Consider the following 23576-nt stretch of genomic DNA (forward strand, 5'->3'; position numbering starts at 1 on the left):
AACACTCCAAGGGGACCCAGGCGAAGGGGATCCCCACACTTCTGTGGGTTTTACCTCCAGGAGCTTGACCAGGTTCTCAGCAAATATTGGGAAAAATCCTCTCATGCTTCCAGCAGGTGGAGGGGAAAAAGAACCATTATGAAATACTCCAGAGTACTCTGTTCTAAACAAAAGTCTGACCTCAAAAGAAACTAACCAGAATCTAACTAACCTGGGGGAAGGAAAATACTCAACTCCAGTCTTCTCTAGCCATCCAATTCCACCTAACAGTGGAAAACTGGGAAGCACTGGTGAAGTTCACAGGCCAGGGGCACAGGCTTACCAGAAGCTAAGACCTAATCACAGGACTAGAAATTGCCAACCCCCGACCTCACCACCCCATCTATGGTAAAAGTCTATTTACCACAGTTCCTTTTACCCAGTATATCAAGTCTACTTTTCAACAAAAAGTTATAAGGGACACTAAAAGGAAAAAGCAACAGTCCAAAGAAACTGAAAATGCATCGGACCCAGAGTCAGATACAGCAGGAATGTTGGAATTATCAGAAGAGGAATTTTTTAAACTGTGGTTAATATGCTACAGGCTTTAATGGAAAAAGTAAACAACATGCAAGAACACATGGATAATGTAGGCAGAGACACGGAAATTCTAAAACGAAAAAAAAATAGAGATCAAAAAGACTAACACAGATGAAGAATGCCCCTGATGGGCTCATTCGTAGGCTAAACACAGAGAAGGAAAGATCTCTGAGCTTCACACAATTTGTCAACAGAAACCTGAAAAAAGAAAAAAAGACTAAAAAAAAACCTGACACAGAATATTCCCAAAATGTGGAACAACTATAAGACTTACCATAACATCAATCAAGACAATGTAGTATTAGGAAAATAGACAAACAGATCAATGGAACAGACAGTCCAGAAATAGACTGATATAAATACAGTCAACTGATCTTTCACAAAGGAGCAAGTGCAATACAACAGAGCAAAGAGAGTCTTTTCAACAAATGGTGCTGAAACAACTGGACATCCATGCCAAAAAAATGAAGCTGGACGCAGACTTTACACCTTAACAAAAATTAATTCAAAATGTATCCACAGACCTAAATGTAAAATGCAAAACTATCAAACTCCTGGAAGAAAACACAGGAGAAAACCTAGATGACTTTGGATATGGCAATGACTTTTTAGATACAACACCAAAGGCACTATATATCCATGAAATAAATAATTGAAATCGGGATGTCATTAAAACTAAAACCTTATGCTCTGTAGAAGTCACTGTCAAAGGAATGAGAAGACAAGCCACAGACTGGGGTAGAATATTTGCAAAAGATTCATCTGATAAAGGACTTGTCCAGAATGTATTATACAAAGAATTTTTAAAACTCACCAGTATGAAAACTAACATTGATTTTTAAAATGGGGCCGGGCGCGGTGGCTCAAGCCTGTAATCCCAGCACTTTGGGAGGCCGAGACGGGCGGATCACGAGGTCAGGAGATCGAGACCATCCTGGCTAACACGGTGAAACCCCGTCTCTACTAAAATATACAAAAAATTAGCCGGGCGAGATGGCGGGCGCCTGTAGTCCCAGCTACTCGGGAGGCTGAGGCGAGAGAATGGCGTAAACCCGGGAGGCGGAGCTTGCAGTGAGCTGAGATCCGGCCACTGCACTCCAGCCTGGGCGACAGAGCGAGACTCCGTCTCAAAAAAAAAAAAAAAAAAAAAAAAAAAAAAAAATGGGCAAAAGACCTGAACAGACATCTCATCAAAGCCACTGTGCCGCTGGGCACAGTGGCTCACACCTGTAATCTCAGCACTTTGGGAAGCCAAGGCAGGCGGATCACTTGAGGCTAGGAGTTCAAGAACAGCCTGGCCAACATGGTGAAACCCTGTCTTTACTAAATATACAAAAAATTAGCTGGGCGCAGTGGTGAAGGCCTGTAATCTCAGCTACTCGGGAGGCTGAGGCACGAGAATCACTTGAACCTGGACGGCAGAAGTTGCAGCGAGCTGAGATTGCACTCTGCACTCTAGCCTAGGTGACAGAGTCAGACTCTGTCTCAAAAAAAACAAAAAACAAAAAGAAAGAAAAACCATGAAAGAGATGCCAGGGAAGCATATGAAAAGATGTTCAATATTAGATGTCACTGGGGAAATACAAATTAAAACAAGAAACAATACACACCTATTAGAATGGTCAAAACCCCAAACAGTGACAACACCACATGCTAGCAAGGATGTGGAGCAATAGGAACTCCTAGTGGGAATTCCAACTGGTACAGCCACTTTGTAAGACAGGCTGGTAGTTTCTTACAAAACCCAAACATACTCTTACCATAACGATTCAGCAATCACATACCTTGTCACTTATCCAAATGAACTTAAAAACTTATGTCCATATAAAAATCTGCACTTTTCTGTTTTTTTTTTTTTTTTTTTTTGGAGACAGAGTCTCCCTCTGTCACCCAGGCTGGAGTGCAGTGGTGCGATCTCGGCTCACTGCAACCTCGGCCTCCTGGGTTCAAGCGATTCTCCTGCCTCAGCCTCCCAAGTAGCTGGGGTTATAGGCACATGCCACCATGCCTGGCTAATTTGCACATGAGGGTTTACAGCAGTTTTATTCATCATTGACAAAACTTGCAAGCAACCAAGATGTCCTTCAGTAGGTAAATGGATAAATTGTGGCACATTCAGACAATCGAATATTATTCAGTGTTAAAACAGAAATAAGCTATCAAGCCATGAAAAAGCACAGTGGAAACTTAGATGCACATTGCTAAGTGAGAGAAGTCAATCTGAAAAGGATCTGTGATATATGATTCCAACCATATGCACGCTGGAAAAGCAAAACTATGGAGACAGTCAAAGGATCGGTAGTTGGGGGATTAGGGGAAAGGAGGGATAAACAGGTGGAACACAGGATTTTTAGGGCAGTGAAACTGCTCTGTGTGATGCTACAATGATGGATACATGTCATTTATACATATGTTCAAACCCACAGAACGTACAATACCAAGAGTGAATCCCAATGTAAACAATGGTCTTTGCAGATGATTAATGATGTGTTAGTGTAGGCTTACTGTAACAAATGTAACACCCTGATGCTGGATATCAATAGTCAGGGAGGTTATGTGTGGGGGAAGGGGGCTATATGGGAACTCTCTCTACTTCCTGCTCAATTTTGCTAGGAACGTAAAACTGTTCTAAAAATAGCTTATTAATTTTTTAAAAAGATTAAAATGCTTATAGTAATTTAAAGCCACTTTGCTAAAATGATTAGTTGTGATTCTTTCAGGATGAAAACAGAGAAAGTATTCCTTCTCAACCCCTCCCTCAACCTCACACACTCCTATGTTTACCCCCTTTCCTCAGGCATCTCGCCATTTTCAGCACCAGATTTCCAACACTGAACCAGATTTCCACTTTTTGGCTTTCCATCAGCCTCGACTCACGCCCCCTACCACCCTCCAATCACTTTCTCTTCCACAGCTGTATTAAGTAGGAATTTTCACCAAGGAGAAGCATATACCACACAAGCCAGCACAACCCGAGGATGCTCTTTTAAAGCCGTTTTCCTCTGAAGTGGCTACGCTGCCTCTATGAAGCATGAACTAGGTAACCCCAGGGAGCTGTTACCCCAGCCGACTTCTCAGCACTTCCCACAGAGGCTTCATGCATAGAAGGAACGGGTACTAACCACAGGGGCTTTTGTGACCTCAAGTGGAAAGTTTTAAGCAGCATTGCAAGCTCAGGACCTGCCTCAAAAAGTCAGAAGGGAACAAAAGAACTCCAATGGTAGTTTTTTCTCTCTCTCAAAATATTTTTCTCCCCTAAAGAGAAAAGATGAATGGAATGTCAGAAAGTGAGAGGGAAAAAATTCTCAGTATCTACTTAAAATAAAATACTTCTGTGGCTAAGAGAATACAATCAGTGTCTCTCTTGGGTCATTCAAAAAAGTAAACGTGGAGTCTTGGTTGGTTTCTCCCCATGAAGCAGACAGCCATGGGGAGTGGAGATGGTCTGCCGCTGAAGAATCATGAGGCCTGTGTGTCCATAACTACGTAATCACACTTTGCTGTGCCTCTGTAGGATTTCTTTATGTACAGGTTTGATCACAAAGCAGTGAACTTCTGCAAAAATTATGGAGCAGAGCAGAGACCAATACAAATTGCTTGTTTGTCAAACTGAAGCAGAAAGCACCAAGCAGGAGGAGATCCTTAGGGAGTATTTCTTTGGGTAGCAAGCAAAGACTAAAATGAAAACACAAGCAACCTGTCAAAAGTGAAGCACCATTCAGGATAAATGCTCTGTTTCCTGGCTCTTTTTCTTATACAAATATAACCAAAGTTATTACATTGCTTCCCCAATTTTTCTTTTGGGAAAAAGTAGAATAAAGCATAAGCAAACTTCAGTGCTATTTATACACACTGGGCCGCTTCTCACAATGCAAGTACTTTTCTAAATTATTCATACCCAGAATGCTAGGAAACAAAGACAGTGCATCTTTGTTCACTTGCTCTTCCCCAAACAGAACTGGTGCTGAAGTAGCTACTTGACGTTGTAACTAATACATACATGAGTGAGAAGCCTGGAGGTTAAACTGGTTATACAATTCTTCATTAAAACACCTTTTTTCTTTTTTTTTTTTAAGTAGAGGGGAGAAGGTAGAAGAAGAGAACAGAGGGAATCAGAAAAGACTTTGCAAACCTTTCTCTAAATGTGTGACAGATGAACTAAGCTGGTGCCTGCTTCCCATATATGCACAGTTTCAGGCAATGAAGAGCCTGCTAGAAACAAAGATACTTGTCCCTAGAGAGAAAGAAGAAAATGACTCTAGATAGGAGCTTCTCTTTGTTTTAGATATAATAGGTCCTTTGCCCCTTGGGGCCACTGCAATTTTTCTTGCCTTACAATTTCTTAAAAACATTTACTAAGTCAATAATACATGGTAAATGCAGTTAAGCACTTCTACTTTATTGGTATTTCATTTAATCCTCACAATTACCTTGAGAGGTAGGACTCAACCTATTTTTATAGATAAGAAACTGAACCCTAGAGAACTGTTATGTAACCTGACTATGAGTTAAACTTCTAAAAAGTAAACGTGCATATGTATTTAAATCTTGCCTCAAAAAGCTAACCTATTAGACCTTATAACATGTACCTGACAGGAGGAAACCAACAGAAGAATGAGGTGTCAAGAAACAGGGGATATTCTAATGCAAGGGAGGTGCTCTACAGTCAGGGAACATCCAGATTACCTTAAGGAGCATCTCAGTTTCTCCTTCCACCAAGCCACCCCCACCAGATAAAGAAAAGATATTGGATTTTTAAAAATTTAAAATATATTATTTCCCATGTAAAGAGTCACTGGAACATATCTTATACAGTAACTAATCGGAAAATTGTTTCTTCATCCTCATCCTGGTGCAAATTTGCTGAAATATTTCAGTATTGATTCAAATATAACAATTTAAAATAGATCCACACATGCCATCTTATTCTGAAGTAGTAGGTGTCTTTCTATCAATGAAAGAATGTCCAGGAGAAACAGTAACTGACTTAACTGTTGTTTTAAATAAGTTCCCTATTTTGGCAAGAAAATCTTAAAACAGTAAAAAATAAAGAAGGATTTTGTAATTGCAAACAAAGTTACTCTACTGGGTCGGGCGCGGTGGCTCACGCCTATAATCCCAGCATTTTGGGAGGCCGAGGCGGGTGGATCACAAGGTCAGGAGATAGAGAGCATCCTGGCTAACACAGTGAAACCCCATCTCTACTAAAAATACAAAAAATTAGCCAGGCGTGGTGGCGGGCGCCTGTAGTCCCAGCTACTCAGGAGGCTGAGGCAGAAGAATGGCGTGAACCTGGGAGGTGGAGCTTGCGGTGAGCTGAGATTACGCCACTGCACTCCAGCCTGGGTAAAAGAGTGAGACTCTGTCTCAAAAAAAAAAAAAAGAGAGAAAGGGATCTGTAAAAAGTAAGAAAGGGATCTGGATGGGCATAACTATGAGACAACGCCCCCAAGACAGAGTTCTAGAATTAAGTACAAATGCTTAAGCTTTAAACACCATACATACCACTGGTCATATGAGATACTTTTGCAAGTTTCTTCATCACATTGTCCAGTCGGGACTGAGTGCTCTCCAATTCGTGAGAGAAATCTTCCAACATACTAGAGAGAAGCAGACACAGAAGGTCGCTGGTAAGCACGAAGCCTTGGCAGTGCACATGCACTGTGTTAACAGGACTAGGCCTCCATTTTAGCAAACAAAATGGGCAACGCTGGGTTTCAGGACCTCAATCTATTATCCAAAATCCTTGGGACAAGATAGGATTTTGATTTTGGAATTATTGGGATTTTAAAAAAGCCTAAATTACATATGCTCTGCATTAGTCAATACCGTCAGGAGGGTCTGGGGCAGTCCCCGTAATCAGATACTTAATATTTCTGCAGAAAAAACTATGAGGAGTCAGAGTTGGAGTCAGTTCAGGTGAGGTTTTTCTGTAACATGAGCTTGCTGCAAATTTAAAGAAAAAAATAAAAAAAAAAAATGAAAGGAGATTTCTTTAGAGCTTTCTAGATTTCAGAACTGCCAACAAGGCAGTGTGGACCTGTCTATACAATAACACAAACTCAGTGGCAGTGCAGTGTGGTAGAAACAATGCTATCTGAGGCAGACAACCAAACAAGTGGCTTTGCCACTTGTTTACACTGTTACCTTGGACAACATACCCTACAGCTCTTTGGGACTGTTTCCTCACCTGTAAAACAGGGCAATCCTATCAGCCCAACTTCCCTCACATGACTCTTGTGAGAACCAGGTAATACACAAAAACACTTTATGTCAATATGAGTTAAGGAATGTACTTTAATAAAATAACCTCCTGTAAAGCACTAGGTGCTTTATTATAAACCCAGAAGACCTCAGCACTAACATCCCTGATGGGTTGTGTGAGAGTGTGTGTGTGCATGCACACACGCATCTCCCCATCTGTCCTCACAGAGAAACCAGTATTTCCCACTAGGAAAACTGACTCCAGCAGGCTTACACTATTTGCTGTCCAATGTGCAGCTGGGAAAGAAAACCCCAAAATACTATTTCAGCAGTGCCTATTTTATAAGTCACTAAATAGTCCAGACTTTTCAACTTTTGATTAGTAAATGATTATTCTGAGGCTAGAATGTAATATACCAATTAGTACTAACAGTCTTACTAAAAAGGCTATATTAACTCTGACAGCATCAATGGCAGTTAGAAACTGCTGGTCTTAATCTGTGCCCAACTAGACACCTGACAGTCTTGCAGGATTCAGGGCAACCAACTCTTCATTAAATCAACTATTACATGAACTCCATATTGACAACTAAAACAAGTCTTTGTCCCTTACCTAAATTTTCAAATTAAAACATATTTAGCTCATTTTAGATCCTGGCAGCATCTTGGTGCTGCAGTTGGCAGGCCTATCCAGACAGGGTCAAACTCTGAAAAGCGAGCGCTACCTTTCTGCGCTGGGTGTGACTTTTCATACTGAAGACAAAACAGGCACATCATCCCCCCTTCAGTCCATGGACACTCAACAACCAAGCTGCTAGCCCAAATCTATCTCAGTACCATCCAACAAAAATATGAATCACGTACACCATTTTACATTTTCTAGTAGCCACATTTTTAAAAATTTCAAAAGAAACAGGTGAAATTAATTCTGTTGTATTTCGCCTAATACAGCCAAAATACTATCATTTCAACATGTAATATAAAAATTATTAATAAGCTATTTTACATTTTTCCATACTAAGTCTTCAAAATCCAGTAAGCATTTTATCTCTGGAGCACATCTCAATTCAGACTAGCCACATAAAACTTACTTAACAGCCAGCCACATGTGGCTAGTAGCTATTATACTAGATAGCACAGGTCTAAGTTCAAATCCCACGCTTTTTCCCATTTATCTGTTATTTCTACCTTTTTAGAGACAGGGTCTCCTCTGTCACCCAGGTTGGAGTACAACCTGGAGGTGCCATCATAGCTCACTGCAGCCTCAAACACCTGGGCTTAAGCAATTCTCCCACCTCAGCCTCCTTCCCTAGTACTTGGGACTACAAGTGTGAACCACCATGCCCTTAAAACAGACCCCTTTACTATTGTTCTAGTGAGCTGTGGATAGGGAGTGGAGGTAGGGGTGTGTCAATTCACCATCTTTAACTGGAAGTCCCTCAGACTCTATGACCCACTGCCCAGCCAGGCTGCTTCATCAACAGAGAAGCTCAGGCCATTAGTCCCTTCCCCTCCTCAAACTGAACTTTAGGGTCAGGACCCATTTTAGATAGACATGAAACAGATTCTGGCTACTCCAGCTTCCTCCCTGGTCTCCCTACCTGGCTCCATTGCAGCACATCATCTAAATCATACCTGATCACACCATCACTCCTAACCTCACCTCCACGTGGTCATCATGCTCAGAATAAGTAGTCGTACCTCCTGACCATGCTGACAAGGCCTTCCCTGGTTTGTTCTCTGCCTCCAGACACATGGAACCTCCCTGCTCCATGCATGTGTGCACCTCTCCATCTTCACAGACGCGCTTTCTTCCTCCTTGTCTATGCTCCCCACACCACCTGCCTCCACACCAACTCTCACCTCACCTGGCTAACATCCACACATCCTTCAGACTTCAGTTAAACCCCTCTTCCTCAGGGACCTTGGGCTAAGTCAGGGCTCTCTAGGCAGCATGCACTGGCCCCATCACAGGGGCCCTCCCACGTCACTGCCATCATCTAATGACCTCTCACCACTCACACAATATCTGTTCTACCCAGCAAGCGGCAAACTCTTTGGCAGAGATGGGATGTCTTGTCTGCTCTGTTCCCTTCTACATCCCTTGGCTTCCAGAAGGCCTGGTGTAGAACAGGGGCCCATTAAGAATTTATAATGAATCAATGTGTCATGATAAACGTAATATCAAGACAGGAAAGTTTCTGAAATATCCTGGTGGACTGTTTTATTATTTTTCTCTTTAAAAAGATTTATAAAATGATAAAGGTATCCTGTGGCAGCATTTAAGAATGCAGTTTTTGCCATCAAACTACTGAGTGCAAAGGGACTGTTCATAAGGAAAAACAAACTGAGGTTATGTTTTGTTTTTATTTTTCTTAGAGGAAAGAGTTTTTGTTAACTGGCGTTAAATTTGTAAGTTTTAAAAACAACAACAACAACAACAAAAACCAAAGTTACAATAATTTAAGATGCAAAGCAGAGTGTTTGCTCAGTGTAGCGAGAGAGTCATGGGATGATAAAGTCAGCTCAAAATCCCCACAGGTTACAGAGGCTTCTCTGTTTCACATTCCCATTCATAACTATACTTCGAGTATCTGCTCAGAGAAATCTGTGTCTGTTTTTGGGGGTGTTTAAAAATAACAACAACTTTGCCTAAAGCCTGTAGTAAAATTTACGAAGCAGATTTGCTTCTTTTGGGGAGGCTAGTCTGCAAAACAGAATAAAAATGCAGCTATGAATAAAACAGCTTTTGATCTTACCAGCCACGTAGCTGCCAGGCTTTTTAGGGGTCTCGTAGGATGGCTTTGCCCCTGAATTTCACTGCAGCGAGAGGGGTGTCTCAATACTCACACTGCCTGTTCCTCCAGCTCCCCTCCGATGCGCTGGGACATGTTCTTCAGCACCCCGATGCTGCCAGAGACCAGCTCCAACTGCTCATCCTGCTGTTCCACGATCAACTGGTGCCAGAGAAATGGGAAATAAGCAATTAAAATCCATCTTACCTGGTTCCAAGCCCAGCACTCTAGCAGCTGCTAGTTTCTTTGCCAACTTGGGACAATTCACATTCAGAAGCAAAGCCCAGAAATCAAAGGACCAGACCGTTGCCTCTGAGAACACACTGCTCAAAAGGCTGGATTGTCAAGCGACTGGTATCTCCTGCTGATCCAACTTGTGAGCAGTCAGCGGGGCTTGAAACCACCAAGAGAGATTTACTCTGGTTGGCTGACGTCCAATAATGGAGCAGACAATGGCTGAAAGCACACGTGCAGATGACCACTGAGACGTGGGGATGTTTGGGAGGAGGAAGCCCATTGCCAAGATCAAGGTCTCAATCCACAACAGACTGCCACAGCTTAAATACAAGAGTCTGGCAAATCTCTGGATGTGGGGAACTATGCACACAGTCTCCCCTCCCTCTTCAAGGACAAACTAAAGGACGCCCTGTGGCAATAAGTTACCTCAAGGACAACTTCTGACTGACAAATATTTACTTTTAGTTGTGTTGCATTCTTCTCACTTTCTATAGAAAAAAATTTTCCTGGGTTTAATAGCAATTTAAGTAAACAACTGGTTAAGCAGACATACTAATGTAAAGAACAAAAGAACATATAAACTACATGTATACATAAAACACAATATTTAAGAATCAATAGTTTCAATGGGTACATGCTCCTCAAATCCCCAGACACATTATCATTAACTTCCCTTTATTAATATAGCTACATATCAAAGGCAACACCAGACATAATCAACTTCATTTTCCTCCTACCCCTTAATCGACACAAAAGCAGTCAACTTTACATATAACAAAACCAACCAATAGGCCAGGCGCAGTAGCTCACACCTGTAATCCTAGCACTTTGGGAGGCTGAGGCAGGTGAATTGCCTGAGTTCAAGAGTTCGAGACCAACCTGGGCAACAAGGTGAAACCCCATCTCTACTAAAACAGAAAAAAAAAAAATCAGCCGGGCGTGGCGGCGTGCGCCTGTAGTCCCAGCTACTCAGGAGGCTGAGGCAGGAGAACTGTCTGAACTCAGGAGGCAGAGTTTGCAGTGAGCCAAGATGGTGCCATTGCACTCCAGCCTGGTAACAGAGCAAGACTTTGTCTCAAAAAAAAAAAAAAAAAAAGAAACCAACCAATAATTTTCAATGAAAAAAATGAGAGATCTTTCTGAAAGTGTCTCTGCTGAGATGAACAAAGGTCTGTTTTTTTCTAAGAGAACTGAGCTTGGTTCTTTTTTTAGAGAAAGGGTCTTGCTCTGTCACCCAGGCTAGAGTGCAATGGCATGATTGAAGCTCACTGTAGCCTTGAAATCCTGGGCTCAAGGGATCCTCTGGCCTCAGCCTCCTGAGTAGCTGGGACTAAAGGTGTGAGCCACCATGTCTGGCTGAGCTTGGTTCTCTTGAAGCAGTCATGCTGTGAAGATTTTGAAACCCTTTACATATGCAATCATTAAACACAATCAACACAGGACAAGCTCTGGCTTACCCTGTTTGTCACTAAACCACAAGACTCCATGGCTGGCAAAGGAACTAAGGGGGTGTCTTGTTTCCCACTGCCCTGTCCTAAGCCCGGGGTCCCCGGGGTACCTGCTGCTGTGCCTGCTGCTCCTCAATGAAATGAGAATTGGCTCGCTGGAGCTCTCGGTCCAGGCGCCCGTATTTATCTGCTGTTCCAGTGCTCCAGTTCTGGCTGCCACTGTCTCCCAGCAGTGCCTGTGTGAGCAGAACAACCAGAGGAGGCAGGAGAAACAAACAATTACTATCACTGAACAAGTGATGCATCACGAGTGATATGAAGAGTTTTCACATTTCTTATCTATTTTTCCCTGAGCAAGGCTTTTATGTAGTGGTGTAGGTTGGTGCCTGGGTGGTACAATTTAAGGAATTCCAGGAAGGGCCCTCTATGTCTTGAAGTTCTCCCAATAGCCCTCACAATGGGCTTTGTCTCCTTAAAGTGCAAACAGATGTCTGCTAAATCAACAAACACCCATCTATATACTGTGTTATAATTGAAAAGCATTCAATCTCTTGTAAAAGAGCTCTTCCTGGTACCTGTGGAACTTCAACAACCCACAGGTTCCAGTCAACCTGATTCCAAATATCTAGAGTACTTTTTAAAGAAAAGTGTGACCCAGGGAAGTTTTGGGTTTTTTTGGTGAGGGGAAGGGGAGAGTTCTCTGGAATGACAAGAAGGTAAGCCATAGCCCTTCACACACAAATGCATAAGAACTATCAATGTCTGTTAAGTTTAATTCATGAATAGAATCTAGGGTCCTTCAGGCTTTCCAGATGATGACTGGGGGTTACTTTACCAGGCAGGTATGACCACAAGGAATGCCTGACCCTGGCAACCTAGGCAAGGGCTGCCCTAAAGTCAGAGTTCTCCACCAGGGCTCCCGGACACCAGGGTCAGGTTTCCCAAGTATGAATTCAAGGAAGTTTGCAGCCATAAACGGGTAAGGTTGGGTATGTCTTCCTCACATGAAGAGGACAGGCACGAATGTGAGAGCTCAGTCTCGGCAGTTGGTTCTGACCAGACCCCCACACACCTTTCTGACTGGTCAAAATAACTGCTCACACCAGCCCCGCAGCCAGAGCCAGAAGACGCCAGCAACTAAGACTTTTTCCTTGTAGAGTTGCCAAATTTTCCTATCAGGTAATTTAAAAAAATCTCAGACACTATTAAAAGCCTGTCTGGTTAATTGGTTCTGTCTGAAAACCCTTCGAACAGCCCCATGACCTTCCTCCATGCTGACACTGACCTCTTCTCAGACTGCGAGGGTGAACTCTATCAAATGGCCAGACTTCAGGGGCTAGGATGAGGGAAGCTCAGTTATTAGAAGCTTTTCTTACAAGAGCTTCCAGGGGCCCAGAGCTTCAGTCCAGTCAAGAGGCTGGATGGTGACTGTCTCTGGTGTAAAGCAGATCCAAGGCTTTTTGTGGGTGGCTCTGCCCTGACCTGGTCTTAGCGCTATCAAGACTGAAAAGATCCTGCTCATTCCATTCTGATCCAGATTCTAAGGACCTCTATGGAAGACATGAGGAACTAATGACAATTTTTTTAGGGTCAGAAAAAGGCTATAACGCATCACTGGCCTAAGCACAGAGCACTGGGACACCACCAGGGCCTTGTGTGCTCCTGAGGTCACAGGGCTATTTTTCCTATGTTTTCCATAGTGTACACTTAGGCATAGCTAAGTATAGGGCAAATCATCCACATTTTATTGTAAAATAGCTTAAAGTTCATCGGTCTGACCCCACATGTCTGTGATAATAGGATAGAGATTGAGAGAAGGCCCAAGGACTGGAAGATGCACCTGTGTGTGGGTGCCAGAACAGGGGTGCTGGTGAGGCAGGGAGCAGAACAGCGCCTGGTACCTGGCATGGTGTGACAAGGCCAGTGCCTGCTGGAGTACTTACAGAGCCCTGGCCCTGCTTTTCCTTGAAAATTTGCAACTTGACATTTCACTCATGGCCTAAAACAAAATTCCAAGCCATACTTGGACAGGCAATATATAAATACATATATGTATATATATTTATATAAATATATTATGTGTATATATACACATTTATATATATAAATCTCAGGCACTATTATATATATATATATATATTTTTTTTTTTTTTTTTTTTTGTTGAGACGGAGTCTCGCTCTGTCGCCCAGGCTGGAGTGCAGCGGCCGGATCTCAGCTCACTGCAAGCTCCGCCTCCCGGGTTTACGCCATTCTCTCGCCTCAGCCTCCCGAGTAGCTGGGACTATAGGCGCCCGCCACCTCGCCCGGCTAGTTTTTTGTATTTTTAGTAGAGACGGGGTTTCACCGTGTTAGCCAGGATGGTCTCGATCTCCTGACCTCGTGATCCGCCCGTCTCGGCCTCCCAAAGTGCTGGGATTACAGGCTTGAGCCACCGCGCCCGGCCTATTATATATTTATATGTTATAAAAATATATATTTATAAATATATATTTATATAAATGTATTTATAAACAAATACAAATTTTATTTACATTAGCCCAACTATACTATCCAGAGAATAAAACATTCAAATTAAGAGTAACAGCATAGGTGTTACCAACCTCACTGTCACAACTACTTCACATACTTCCACTTCCTGTAAGCTCAAGTGCAAACGAGAAGAGAACTCCAAAACTAGCCAACTTGAGGCCATTCACTAGCTTCTTTCAAGAGAGGGAGTCAGATGGAATGGACTAGCTAGTGGCTTTTCCTAGCTGTACTGCTCAAAAAGAAAGCAAATGAGGCAAATAAGATTAAAAAGCCAAAAACAAAACAATGACTTGAAAAATGGAATGCAGGAAAAGAAAACAGGAAAATTAAGTTAGGTAATATTTATAGAACCCTCCTCCTTCTTCAAGCTTCCATAATATTTGTTTTCAAAATTAATTGGCTTGACAAATACCCACAGGTATGAAGTACTGATTGCTAGTTAGTAAAAACAGTGAAATTTCTCAAGAGCCTATTCAATGGACAATTCGTAACTTTCTGGAATCTTAATAAAATGAGGCTAAAACAAGTCATTTAAAGCAAATATTATCATTTTTCATGAAGTCTTTTTTTACTCCTAAGGAAAATGGATATCCAAAGAATTTAAAAACTACTTCTGTCAAAAAATCACCTAACAGTCTAGCAACAGGCAAAAAACATTCTATCCTACCAAAAAAGTCTAAATCAAATCTCAATCTAAATGAAAGTCCAAATTCTAGATGACCATTCTATATTTTTTAAAAGGACTGTATCTTAACAATTAGGAGCTTCTATCGATATGCCAAAGTATGTAATTTTTTAAAACTACTTAAAACAAAGAGAAATGTAATTTAACACACAAGTTTAAGGTTCCTCTAATGTCTTTACATCAAATGTCAATCCTTAGATGTCTAATGCGTTTCATGGGTAGGCAATGTAGTAACTGCTAGAGAGCTAAAAAAAAAAAAAAAACCAACCAAACAAACAAAAAACAAAAAACCATGACATACATCTCTCCTCACTGTCAAGGGGCCTGGGGTCCAGCAGAGAGAAAGACAGTGAGTAATTATAGCCTTTCAAAGAACCTGGCACACAGAGTGTATTCAACAGGTACAGAATAAACACATTAAAAAAGTAAAAGTACTCTGTGGTAAGTGCTATAGTAAGGGTAGGCAAAAGGTGCTATGGAGCCCAGAGCAGAAGACCAGAGGGTAAGAGGAGGGGAGGGAAACGCTGACAGCGTGCTCGGACAGGCTGCCGGGACTGTCACAAAACCTCCCATGGTCACACCAGGACCTGCAAGCAGAAGTCTTCCTCTCGATTACATGATCCATAGATGGTCAGCATTTTTAAATTCCAAATATCTAACTGTATGCTTTCTCTCACTGATAATCATATTCTGATGTTTTCTTACCTGTCTATTTTTTCTTTCGGCTAATGCCTGCACAGATGAAGTTGACATCTGATCTTTCATGTCCTAATGAGAAACAAGATATGAAAACAAATGAAAAAATCCTGAAACAAAATCACAGTTAACATTTCATACATTAGCAAAACACACAATTTATTACTGATTTTTTAAAAAGAAGACTGCATTTCTTGGCTTTATTTTCAGTCTCAAAAATAAAGAAAAGAAAAAGAAAGATGGTTCCTTAAAAAGAAGTAACCTGGATACTAATTTAAATAGGAGGAAAGAGGAAGGGAATTAACATTTACCAGGTACCTACCACAGGTCAGAAACAGTGCTAAACACGCACACACATTATCACTGAATTTTCACAAGGACCCTGTGAAGCTGGTACTATTTCCATTTTAAGGTTGAGGAGACCTAGGTCCAAAAAGACAATGATACTTTCTCAAAGCCATATCACTAATAAAGAACATCCCTGGGGTACAAACACAAAAGCACGTGTTCAAGCGCTTGCATCTTTTTTACAATATATGTAAAAAAACCATCTGCTTTTAGTATAAAGTATATTTACCATTAAACACCAAAGAATACTTCCAAGTAGTGGTACAATAGGTCACTTATTTTATTTCTGAGTTGGATTCATGAAAGGTATAGACTATTCCTAACATCAGAGTGAATTTCCAGAGCAGTGTCAAAAATAATTTTGTATGGAATGAAAAATGAATAGATCCAGTCCTTTATCTGAAGCAAAACATTTTATTAAATTTGAGTCATTTTGCTTATTTAGCTACAATCCAATGTACTATAGAATGATTTGAACTGAATACATGATAACTGCAACAAATTTTTTTAAAAGGTTGTCAAAGTATAATTTATGCAAACGTCAAGGTATAAGACTTTTAGAAACTTCTTTAAAGACCCATGACAAGTACACAGTAGATCAGACAGTGCCACCGCTTTTACAATCCCAGAACTGTGGTGAGTGAGTGAGAACCACCTGATTCAACTTTCAAACCACTCATCTAACCATTTAGCAAACACTCACTGATGTCTACTATGTGGCCAGGCATACAGCAGTGAATGATACTAGCTAGGCCCCTGCCCACATGGAGTTCACATCATGATGATGTGCCTAACTCAGTCATGTGAGTGTTGTTAAAGATGCAGTTCCCCTGGATGTCACTATGCTCAGTGAAATGAGCCAGGCACAGAAAGACAAATACCGCATGTTCTCACTCGTAAGTGGATGAGATTTCGCTCATGGTGGATTTCATGAAGACAAAGAATAGACAGGTGGTTACCTGAGACCAGAAGAGTGCAGGGGAAAGGAGGATGAAGAGAGGTTGATTAACAGGAAAAAATACAGTTAGAAGAAATAAGACCCGGTGCTCAACAGATCAGTAGGGTGACGATAGTTCAACAGTAATCTATCGTATATTTCAAAATAGCAAGAGAATTCAAATGTTTGCGGCATAAAGATAAATGTTTAAAATGATTGATATTGCAATTATCTTCATTTGATCATTACACATTATATACATGTATCAAAATATCACATGTACCCTAAAAATATGCACAACCATTATGTATTAAGAAATTTAAAAAAAAAATTTTTTTTTTTTTTTTTGAGACACAGTCTCACCTCTGTCACCAGGCTGGAATGCAGTGGCATGATCTCAGCTCACTGCAACCTCCGCCTCCTGGGTTCAAGCGATTCTCCTGCATCCACCTCCTGAGCACCTGGGACTACAGGTGCCCACCACTACACCCAGCTAATTTTTGTATTTTTAGTAGAGACACAGTTTCAGTATGTTGGCCAGGATGGTCCCGATCTCTTGATCTTGTGATCTGTCCACCTCGGCCGCCCAAAGTGCCGGGATTACAGGCGTGAGCCACCATGCCCGGTCTAAAAATATTTTTTAAATGTAGTTCCCTAGGCCCCTCTGAGACCTATGAAGTCAGACTCTTGACGGCACATTTTTAACAAGAACCCCCCCACCCCAACTCCTTGTCTTACGATGGAAATCTAGAAGCCTCAAAGAGAGACTGATCATTATGCTAGTATCTCCTGGACTGCAGGATTCCTTTTCTGATAGTCAATCCAACAGCCTGATTTATTTAATATACATTAAAAACTACGCAGAGCAACATTCACTAGGGGGATAATACACGCTTTTAAAAATATACTCAGCTGGGCCCTGTGGCTTGCGCCTGTAGTCCCAGCACTTTGGGAAGCCAAGGCAGTCGGATCACTTGAGGTCAGGAATTGCAGACCTGCCTGGGCAACATAGCAAAACCCCATCTCTACAAAATAAATAAAATAAAAATATAGTCAGTGCATTTTATAATAGTCTTTTTTTTAAAACAATGAACACATTACTTGCATAATAAAGATATCAACATGCACGTATGGAAAAGTGACATGTTAACCTTAGAACATTACATATACGACATACTTTTGCTGTTAGAAGTCAGTGCAGTCATGGTAGAGACATTAGCTGAAAAGGAGCACAGGCACGCTTCTGGGGGTCCTGTAACACTCTGCAATGCTTCTGGGTGCTGTTTAGATGGCTGTGTTCAGTTTATAAATTTATTAAGCTATATATTTAGGTTAATTACATTTTTCTATGTCGTTATATTTTAATAAATATATATTTTTTAATACTACTGGTCCCAAACAATGGCTGGATGGCAAACTAGACCAGCACTTTGAAAATAAATTTGTCATTCTATACCACGAGTCTCAAAATATTCACTGCCTTGACCCAGTAATTCCACTAACAAGAATTTATTTTTAGGAAATAACATAAAATAGATACAAAAAAAGACATGCAGAGATGTGCACTGCAGTATTATTTATAATATGAAAAAAGCAGAAATAAGCAGCAAGTCCAAATAAGGGAACAGCAACACAATCCACACAATGCAGTATTATATACTAGGCATTATGTACTAGGCATTGTGCTTATGAAGAGAGTTCAGTGAACAGACAATTCACAAAAAAACCCACAAATGATCAAACATGAATAGATACAATAACCCACCGGTAATCAAAGAAGTGTAGCTAAGAGACGTTTTCTCCAATTAGACCAAGAAAGATGAAAAAGACTGATAATACTTAGTGAAGGTATATTCTGATACTCTATTAGAAATATGACTGATAAGGTCTTTTTGTAGGATACTTTGAAAACAATTTTTTTATTTTTATTTTTTGAGACAGGATCTCACTCTGATGCCCAGGCTGGAGTACGGTGGTGCCATCACAGCTCACTGCAGCCTCAACCTCCCGGGCTCAAACGATCCTCCCACCTCAGCCTCCCAAGTAGCTGGGACTGCAGGCATATGCTGCCACACCTATTTATTTTTTTAATTTTTGGTAGAGATGAGGTCTCCCTATGTTGCCCAAGCTGGTCTTGAATTCCTGAATTCAACTGATCTTCCTGCCTTGGCCTCCCAAAGTCCTAGGACTACAGGCATGAGCCACCATGACTGGCTATGAATATTTAAAATGTGTATTCTCACTGAATTTTTTAGGAAACAATTACGTAAGTTATGCTCACAAAGATGGTCACTGAAGTATGGTTTGCAACTGCCAATAATAAACAATAATCAAAATATCTACTGGTAGGTCAATGATTAAATAAATCATAACAGAGCCACATTAGAGGAGAGGGAAAGACCATGATTTTTCATGTCAAAGACCTAGGTTTAAGACTTAGTTATGCTTTTTAATAGTTGCACTAAGTTTCTACTTCTTCTGTACATTTAGAGTAATATCCTTTGGGATCACTGTAAGGGTTAATAGAGGTAACACACAAAGCCTGATTAACAGTAGCCAACAATACAGCAAGCACTCAATGAACATTATCAGCAAATAAAAGTACGCAACTATTAAAAAGGATAGTCTGCTCCCGGGTAATACAGGACCCACTAGCTACTGAGCACCTCAAATGTGGTCAGTGCAACTGAGGAACTGAACTTTATTTTAATTAATTGATACTCAGTTATCAGAAAACTTTAAAGTATGTCTGGAAAAAATTGGGTTTGTGATTCTACTTTTTCAATTGTAAGTTCTGTAAACTCTAAATACAGATCAAGTATTTCCAACGAAAATTTCACATCTGAATTGAGATGTGCTTGAGTGTAAAATACATGCCAGATTTATTACAAAAACAGTTTAAAAACTTGAAATCTCTCATTAATATCTTATGTTGACTACATGTTTAAATGATCATGTTTTGGATATATCAGGTTAAATAAAATATAATAAGCTCACCTATTTTTACTCTTTTAACATGGCAACTAGAAAACAGCCCTTCTCTGGATTTACCTGCGTCACTGTAGGGCTATGTCCACAATGTAATTTTTCATAGAAAAAAGGTTACAGATCATCATGCCACTGCTTTTTTAAAGTTTGCATATTTCAATGTCCATAAAATGGCTGTGAAAAATAAAACTGACACTAATTATTTCTAGGGAGTGAAATTAGAGAACGAAGAGGCATTTTCTCTTTTCTTTTACATCAAAAGTATTTGCATTTTATAAATACCAAGTACAGATTATTTTTAACCTAAGAAAATAAAATGTTATGATTGCATAATGGTATGATCACAACCATGTAAAAACACAACTGCCCTGCATTGGGAGGAAAATTATGAAGAAAAGGCAGCCTTGTGCTGTGTATTATTTTGAGTTTAGGTTCCTTTTTCTATTTTTTACTCTTGAAAATTTTCTCTAATTTTATTTGAGCTTGCATTATCATAATTAAATATGTATTTTAAAGTTGCAGTTTTTAAGTTTTATGCTTAATAAAAACCATGTGGGGTTATGTGTGTGCCTGCATGGGTGTTGCCCTGATGAGGCAGATTCTTCCAACAGCCATGTGGGTGGGCATCATCCTGTATGTGACCACCACCACCTGCAGGTAAGGATCTACGGCTTTCACTTCTTCTTTTTTTTTTTTTTTGAGAAGGAGTCTCACTGTGTCTCCCAGGCTGGAGTGCAGTGGCACAATCTCAGTTCACTGCAACCTCCGTCTCTGAGTTCAAACAATTCTCCCACCTCTGCCTCCCAAGTAGCTGGGACTGCAGGAGCCTGCCACCACACCCAGCTAATTTTTGTATTTTTAGTAGAGATAGAGTTTCACCATGTTGGCCAGGGTGGTCTCAAACTCCTGACCTCAAGTGATCTGCCCACCTCAGCCTCCCAAAGTGCTGGGATTACTGGTGTGAGCCACCACACCCCACCGGCTTTCACTTCTAAGATGGCACTTTATCCATGTAGGTCAAAAGTCAGCAGATATCACACAACAGAACACCTTCATATTGGAATTTGGGATCTTAAACTATGTTACTAAATAGTTTCAAACATCTTGTAACAATCTAGCATGCCAAAAACATAATTACTCATCTTCTTTTTAACACATGACGTTTAGAACCAGCAGTCAAGCAGCGAGTCCCAATAAAATATGGTTCATCTGCCAAAGGAACAACAAATGTCCTGGTTATTTATGCTTCTGTTCCCATTTCACACTGTCTTCCAAGCTGAATGAATGAGACATCATAAATCCCAGTGCTTCCCACTCATAACTCTTACATTTCAAGGTCATCTGTGCACACACTGGATACTTCACCCTTTTTGATTAACCAAAGCCATTTCCATCTTGACTTATAATCGACTGTAAACAATTCTCACATTGGAGCAGGTTCGGTTTTTTCGTGGAGAGGGTAATAGTTCTGATTCTAACTTTTAAAGTTAAAGTCAGAGAATGTTAGTGAGGATTATTTCATAGATAAAACTGAGATCCAGGGAGGTTGAATGACTTACCATGGTTAAGATTTATTAAGGTCACAGGTTAGCCTAGAACTCAGGTTCCCTTACCCCTTATATTCACTGTTGTTCCACCATATACTGCAAAACCTCTTGATCCTAAATTAAACCAAAGTCACTTCTAGGATATATTTCTAAAACACAAAAATTTCACATGCAGAATCTTTGTGTATAGGTGACTCCACAAGAGTAAAAATGATTACCTCAAAAATATGAAAGCTATTTACATGAAAACTTGAATATTTTGGTTTCTTCACTAAAAACTGCCAGTAAAACTGAATTTGTACAGACTTAAAAAATGCTTGGAAAAACATACACAAGACTCTAAACAAGGAAGGCTTACTAAAGGCATAACCAATGGACATTAATCAAGAAGAAACAGGTGATTCACTTTTTCAGGTTGAAGCAAAAAGAGAAAAAAAAAAATGCATAGAGTATCACTGACTCCCCTGCCTATGAAAGAGAAAGCATAAGTAGAATACTCTGTTTGAAAGACAAAGTCAATCAAAATTTTGGAGCAACATTAAATGAAAGCCCACTAGTAATGGTAACAGAAGAGCTAACATAAATTTGTACAAATTCCTAGTTTGAACTTCATTTCATCTCATTTTCCAAATCTACTAACTCTCTGCTCCCTATCGAGCTCCTCCACCCAGAACCCAGAAATCTCTACGTACAAACATTGTTTAGCTAAATGTGGTAATATGGAATTATACAAAGTGTATTTTGTTTTTATTTTTAATCGAGTTAGCACCATTACTATTTCCTTCTCTTCTACAGGACTTTCAACTAGAATATATTAAAATCATATCAGCAAAAGCTCAGTTAGGTACTGTTAGCCTATCACTGGTAAATACTAACAGCTTCCCCAAGAGGGGTCATAAATTTAAACAAGAATGATTTAGAACCCCAAAATATTCAGGTGGATCACATAATTAAGTACGGTTTAGATCTCAACTCTAAAAGGACATTAAGATTTTGAAGTACTAACTTGATTTAGAATACCTCTTATTACTCTGTTCTCACACTGCTATGAAGAACTGCCCAAGATTGGGTAATTTATAAGGGAAAGAGGTTTAATTGACTCACAGTTAAGCATGGCTGGGGAAGCCTCAGGAAACTTACAATCATGGCAGCAGGTGAAGCAAGGCAACTTCTTCACAAGGCAGCAGGCAAGAGTGACAGAGCAAAGTGGGAAGAGCCCCTTATGAAACCATCAGACCTCATGAGACTCACTCACTATCATGAGAACAGCATGGGGGAAACTGCCCCCTTGATTCAATTATCTCCACCTGGTCTCTCCTTTGACCCACGGGGATTACGGGGATCACAATTCAAGATGAGATTCTGGGTGGGGAAACAGCTAAACCATATCAACCTCTAAGTATGTACTTTAAAAAGCTTTTCAAATACTGGAAAATGAACTTTGGATTCTTCTTTCCATTATACCAACGAACTTAATTTTCAATATATGAACCTCTAAATTTCAATCTGAAAACTTCCTAAGTCTACCTTGCAGAAAGAATAAATATAATGATTAAGGTTAAGGACATATGCTTCATTGCAAGGCCCCACTTAAATATTAATGTCTATAGGAGTGTCCTTCAAAAAACCTACTACAAAAAAAAAAAAGTATACAAAATAATTGGGGATTTACTTATCTGACAAAAAATATGTCACTTAACAACAAGGCTTCCTCATCCGAACAGTATTTTCAACTGGCTAGAAATTAAGAATGTCTAACCCAAACACTCACTGTGGATGGGGCACCTAAGGTCCAGAAAGGTTTCTCCCTCATTAAAATGTGGGTTTCTTTATAAACAATTTACGTCTATGTATATAGAAAGGCAACTAATGAATAAAACAAGTAACAAGAATATATAAAGTTCAGCGATAATCTACCATTTGAAATAATTTCAAAAGGAAATCACATGATATTAAAGACTTTGGCAAACACATACTAAGGTTCCTGCCTAAGATGACTCTTAAAAAGCCATATGTTAGCACTGGTATGATCCCAAGTCTTTTTATTCAAGGAAGCTGCTTTCTAGTACATATGTTAAAGACAGCTGGTTCTCTTACATCTAGTTATGCTAATCAAATGGCTTAGCCATATAGTTTCAAAATATGAAACATTTTAATGACACAAGGTTGTACTTAATATTTTTTCTTAGATTATTTAATAATGGGTATTATTCTAAATAACTTAGAACTATAAGATTTGTTCACTTGGATCAATTTTTTACACTCTGATAGATGCTTGTTTGCTCTGGATAACTCTGGAATGGCTGTCAAGTAGTTACATATGGAAATGTCAGTAACACAGGTTGCAAGAGTTCCAGAAGCAATTCAGATGGCGGAAGAGGCCGCTATCCAAACCCAGTAAGAGTCACTCTTCAACAATGCAAAGTGATTACCAATCAATCAAAAAACCAAATGGTTTCTACAATAGTAATTGTTTTGTTCATCAAGAAATACAGTACACTAAGAAATAAAAAGTGAGAAAGATAACCAGCTTGAAGAAACTAGAGATACGGACAAGGGTCTAATCATTCAGGATGACACCA

At 40.1% G+C, this 23576-nt stretch overlaps 1 protein-coding gene across 3 annotated transcripts in view; it reads right to left on the reverse strand.

Moving 5' to 3' along the window:
• STX6 (syntaxin 6) overlaps positions 1 to 23576 on the reverse strand; it is a 73594-nt gene that overhangs the window by 28677 nt on the left and 21341 nt on the right. For all 3 annotated transcript variants that reach the window (XM_033196389.1, XM_033196390.1, XM_033196391.1), the window contains exons 4-7: positions 15184 to 15246; positions 11374 to 11499; positions 9634 to 9740; positions 6085 to 6179 (exon numbers count right to left, since the gene is read on the reverse strand). In XM_033196389.1, the coding sequence (XP_033052280.1) occupies positions 6085 to 6179; positions 9634 to 9740; positions 11374 to 11499; positions 15184 to 15246 (391 nt within the window). The remainder of the gene's footprint in view (positions 1 to 6084; positions 6180 to 9633; positions 9741 to 11373; positions 11500 to 15183; positions 15247 to 23576) is intronic.

Source organism: Trachypithecus francoisi, unplaced genomic scaffold (genome assembly GCF_009764315.1).
Source record: "Trachypithecus francoisi isolate TF-2019V2 unplaced genomic scaffold, Tfra_2.0 Lachesis_group5, whole genome shotgun sequence".
In the NCBI taxonomy this organism is placed as follows: Eukaryota; Metazoa; Chordata; class Mammalia; order Primates; family Cercopithecidae; genus Trachypithecus; species Trachypithecus francoisi.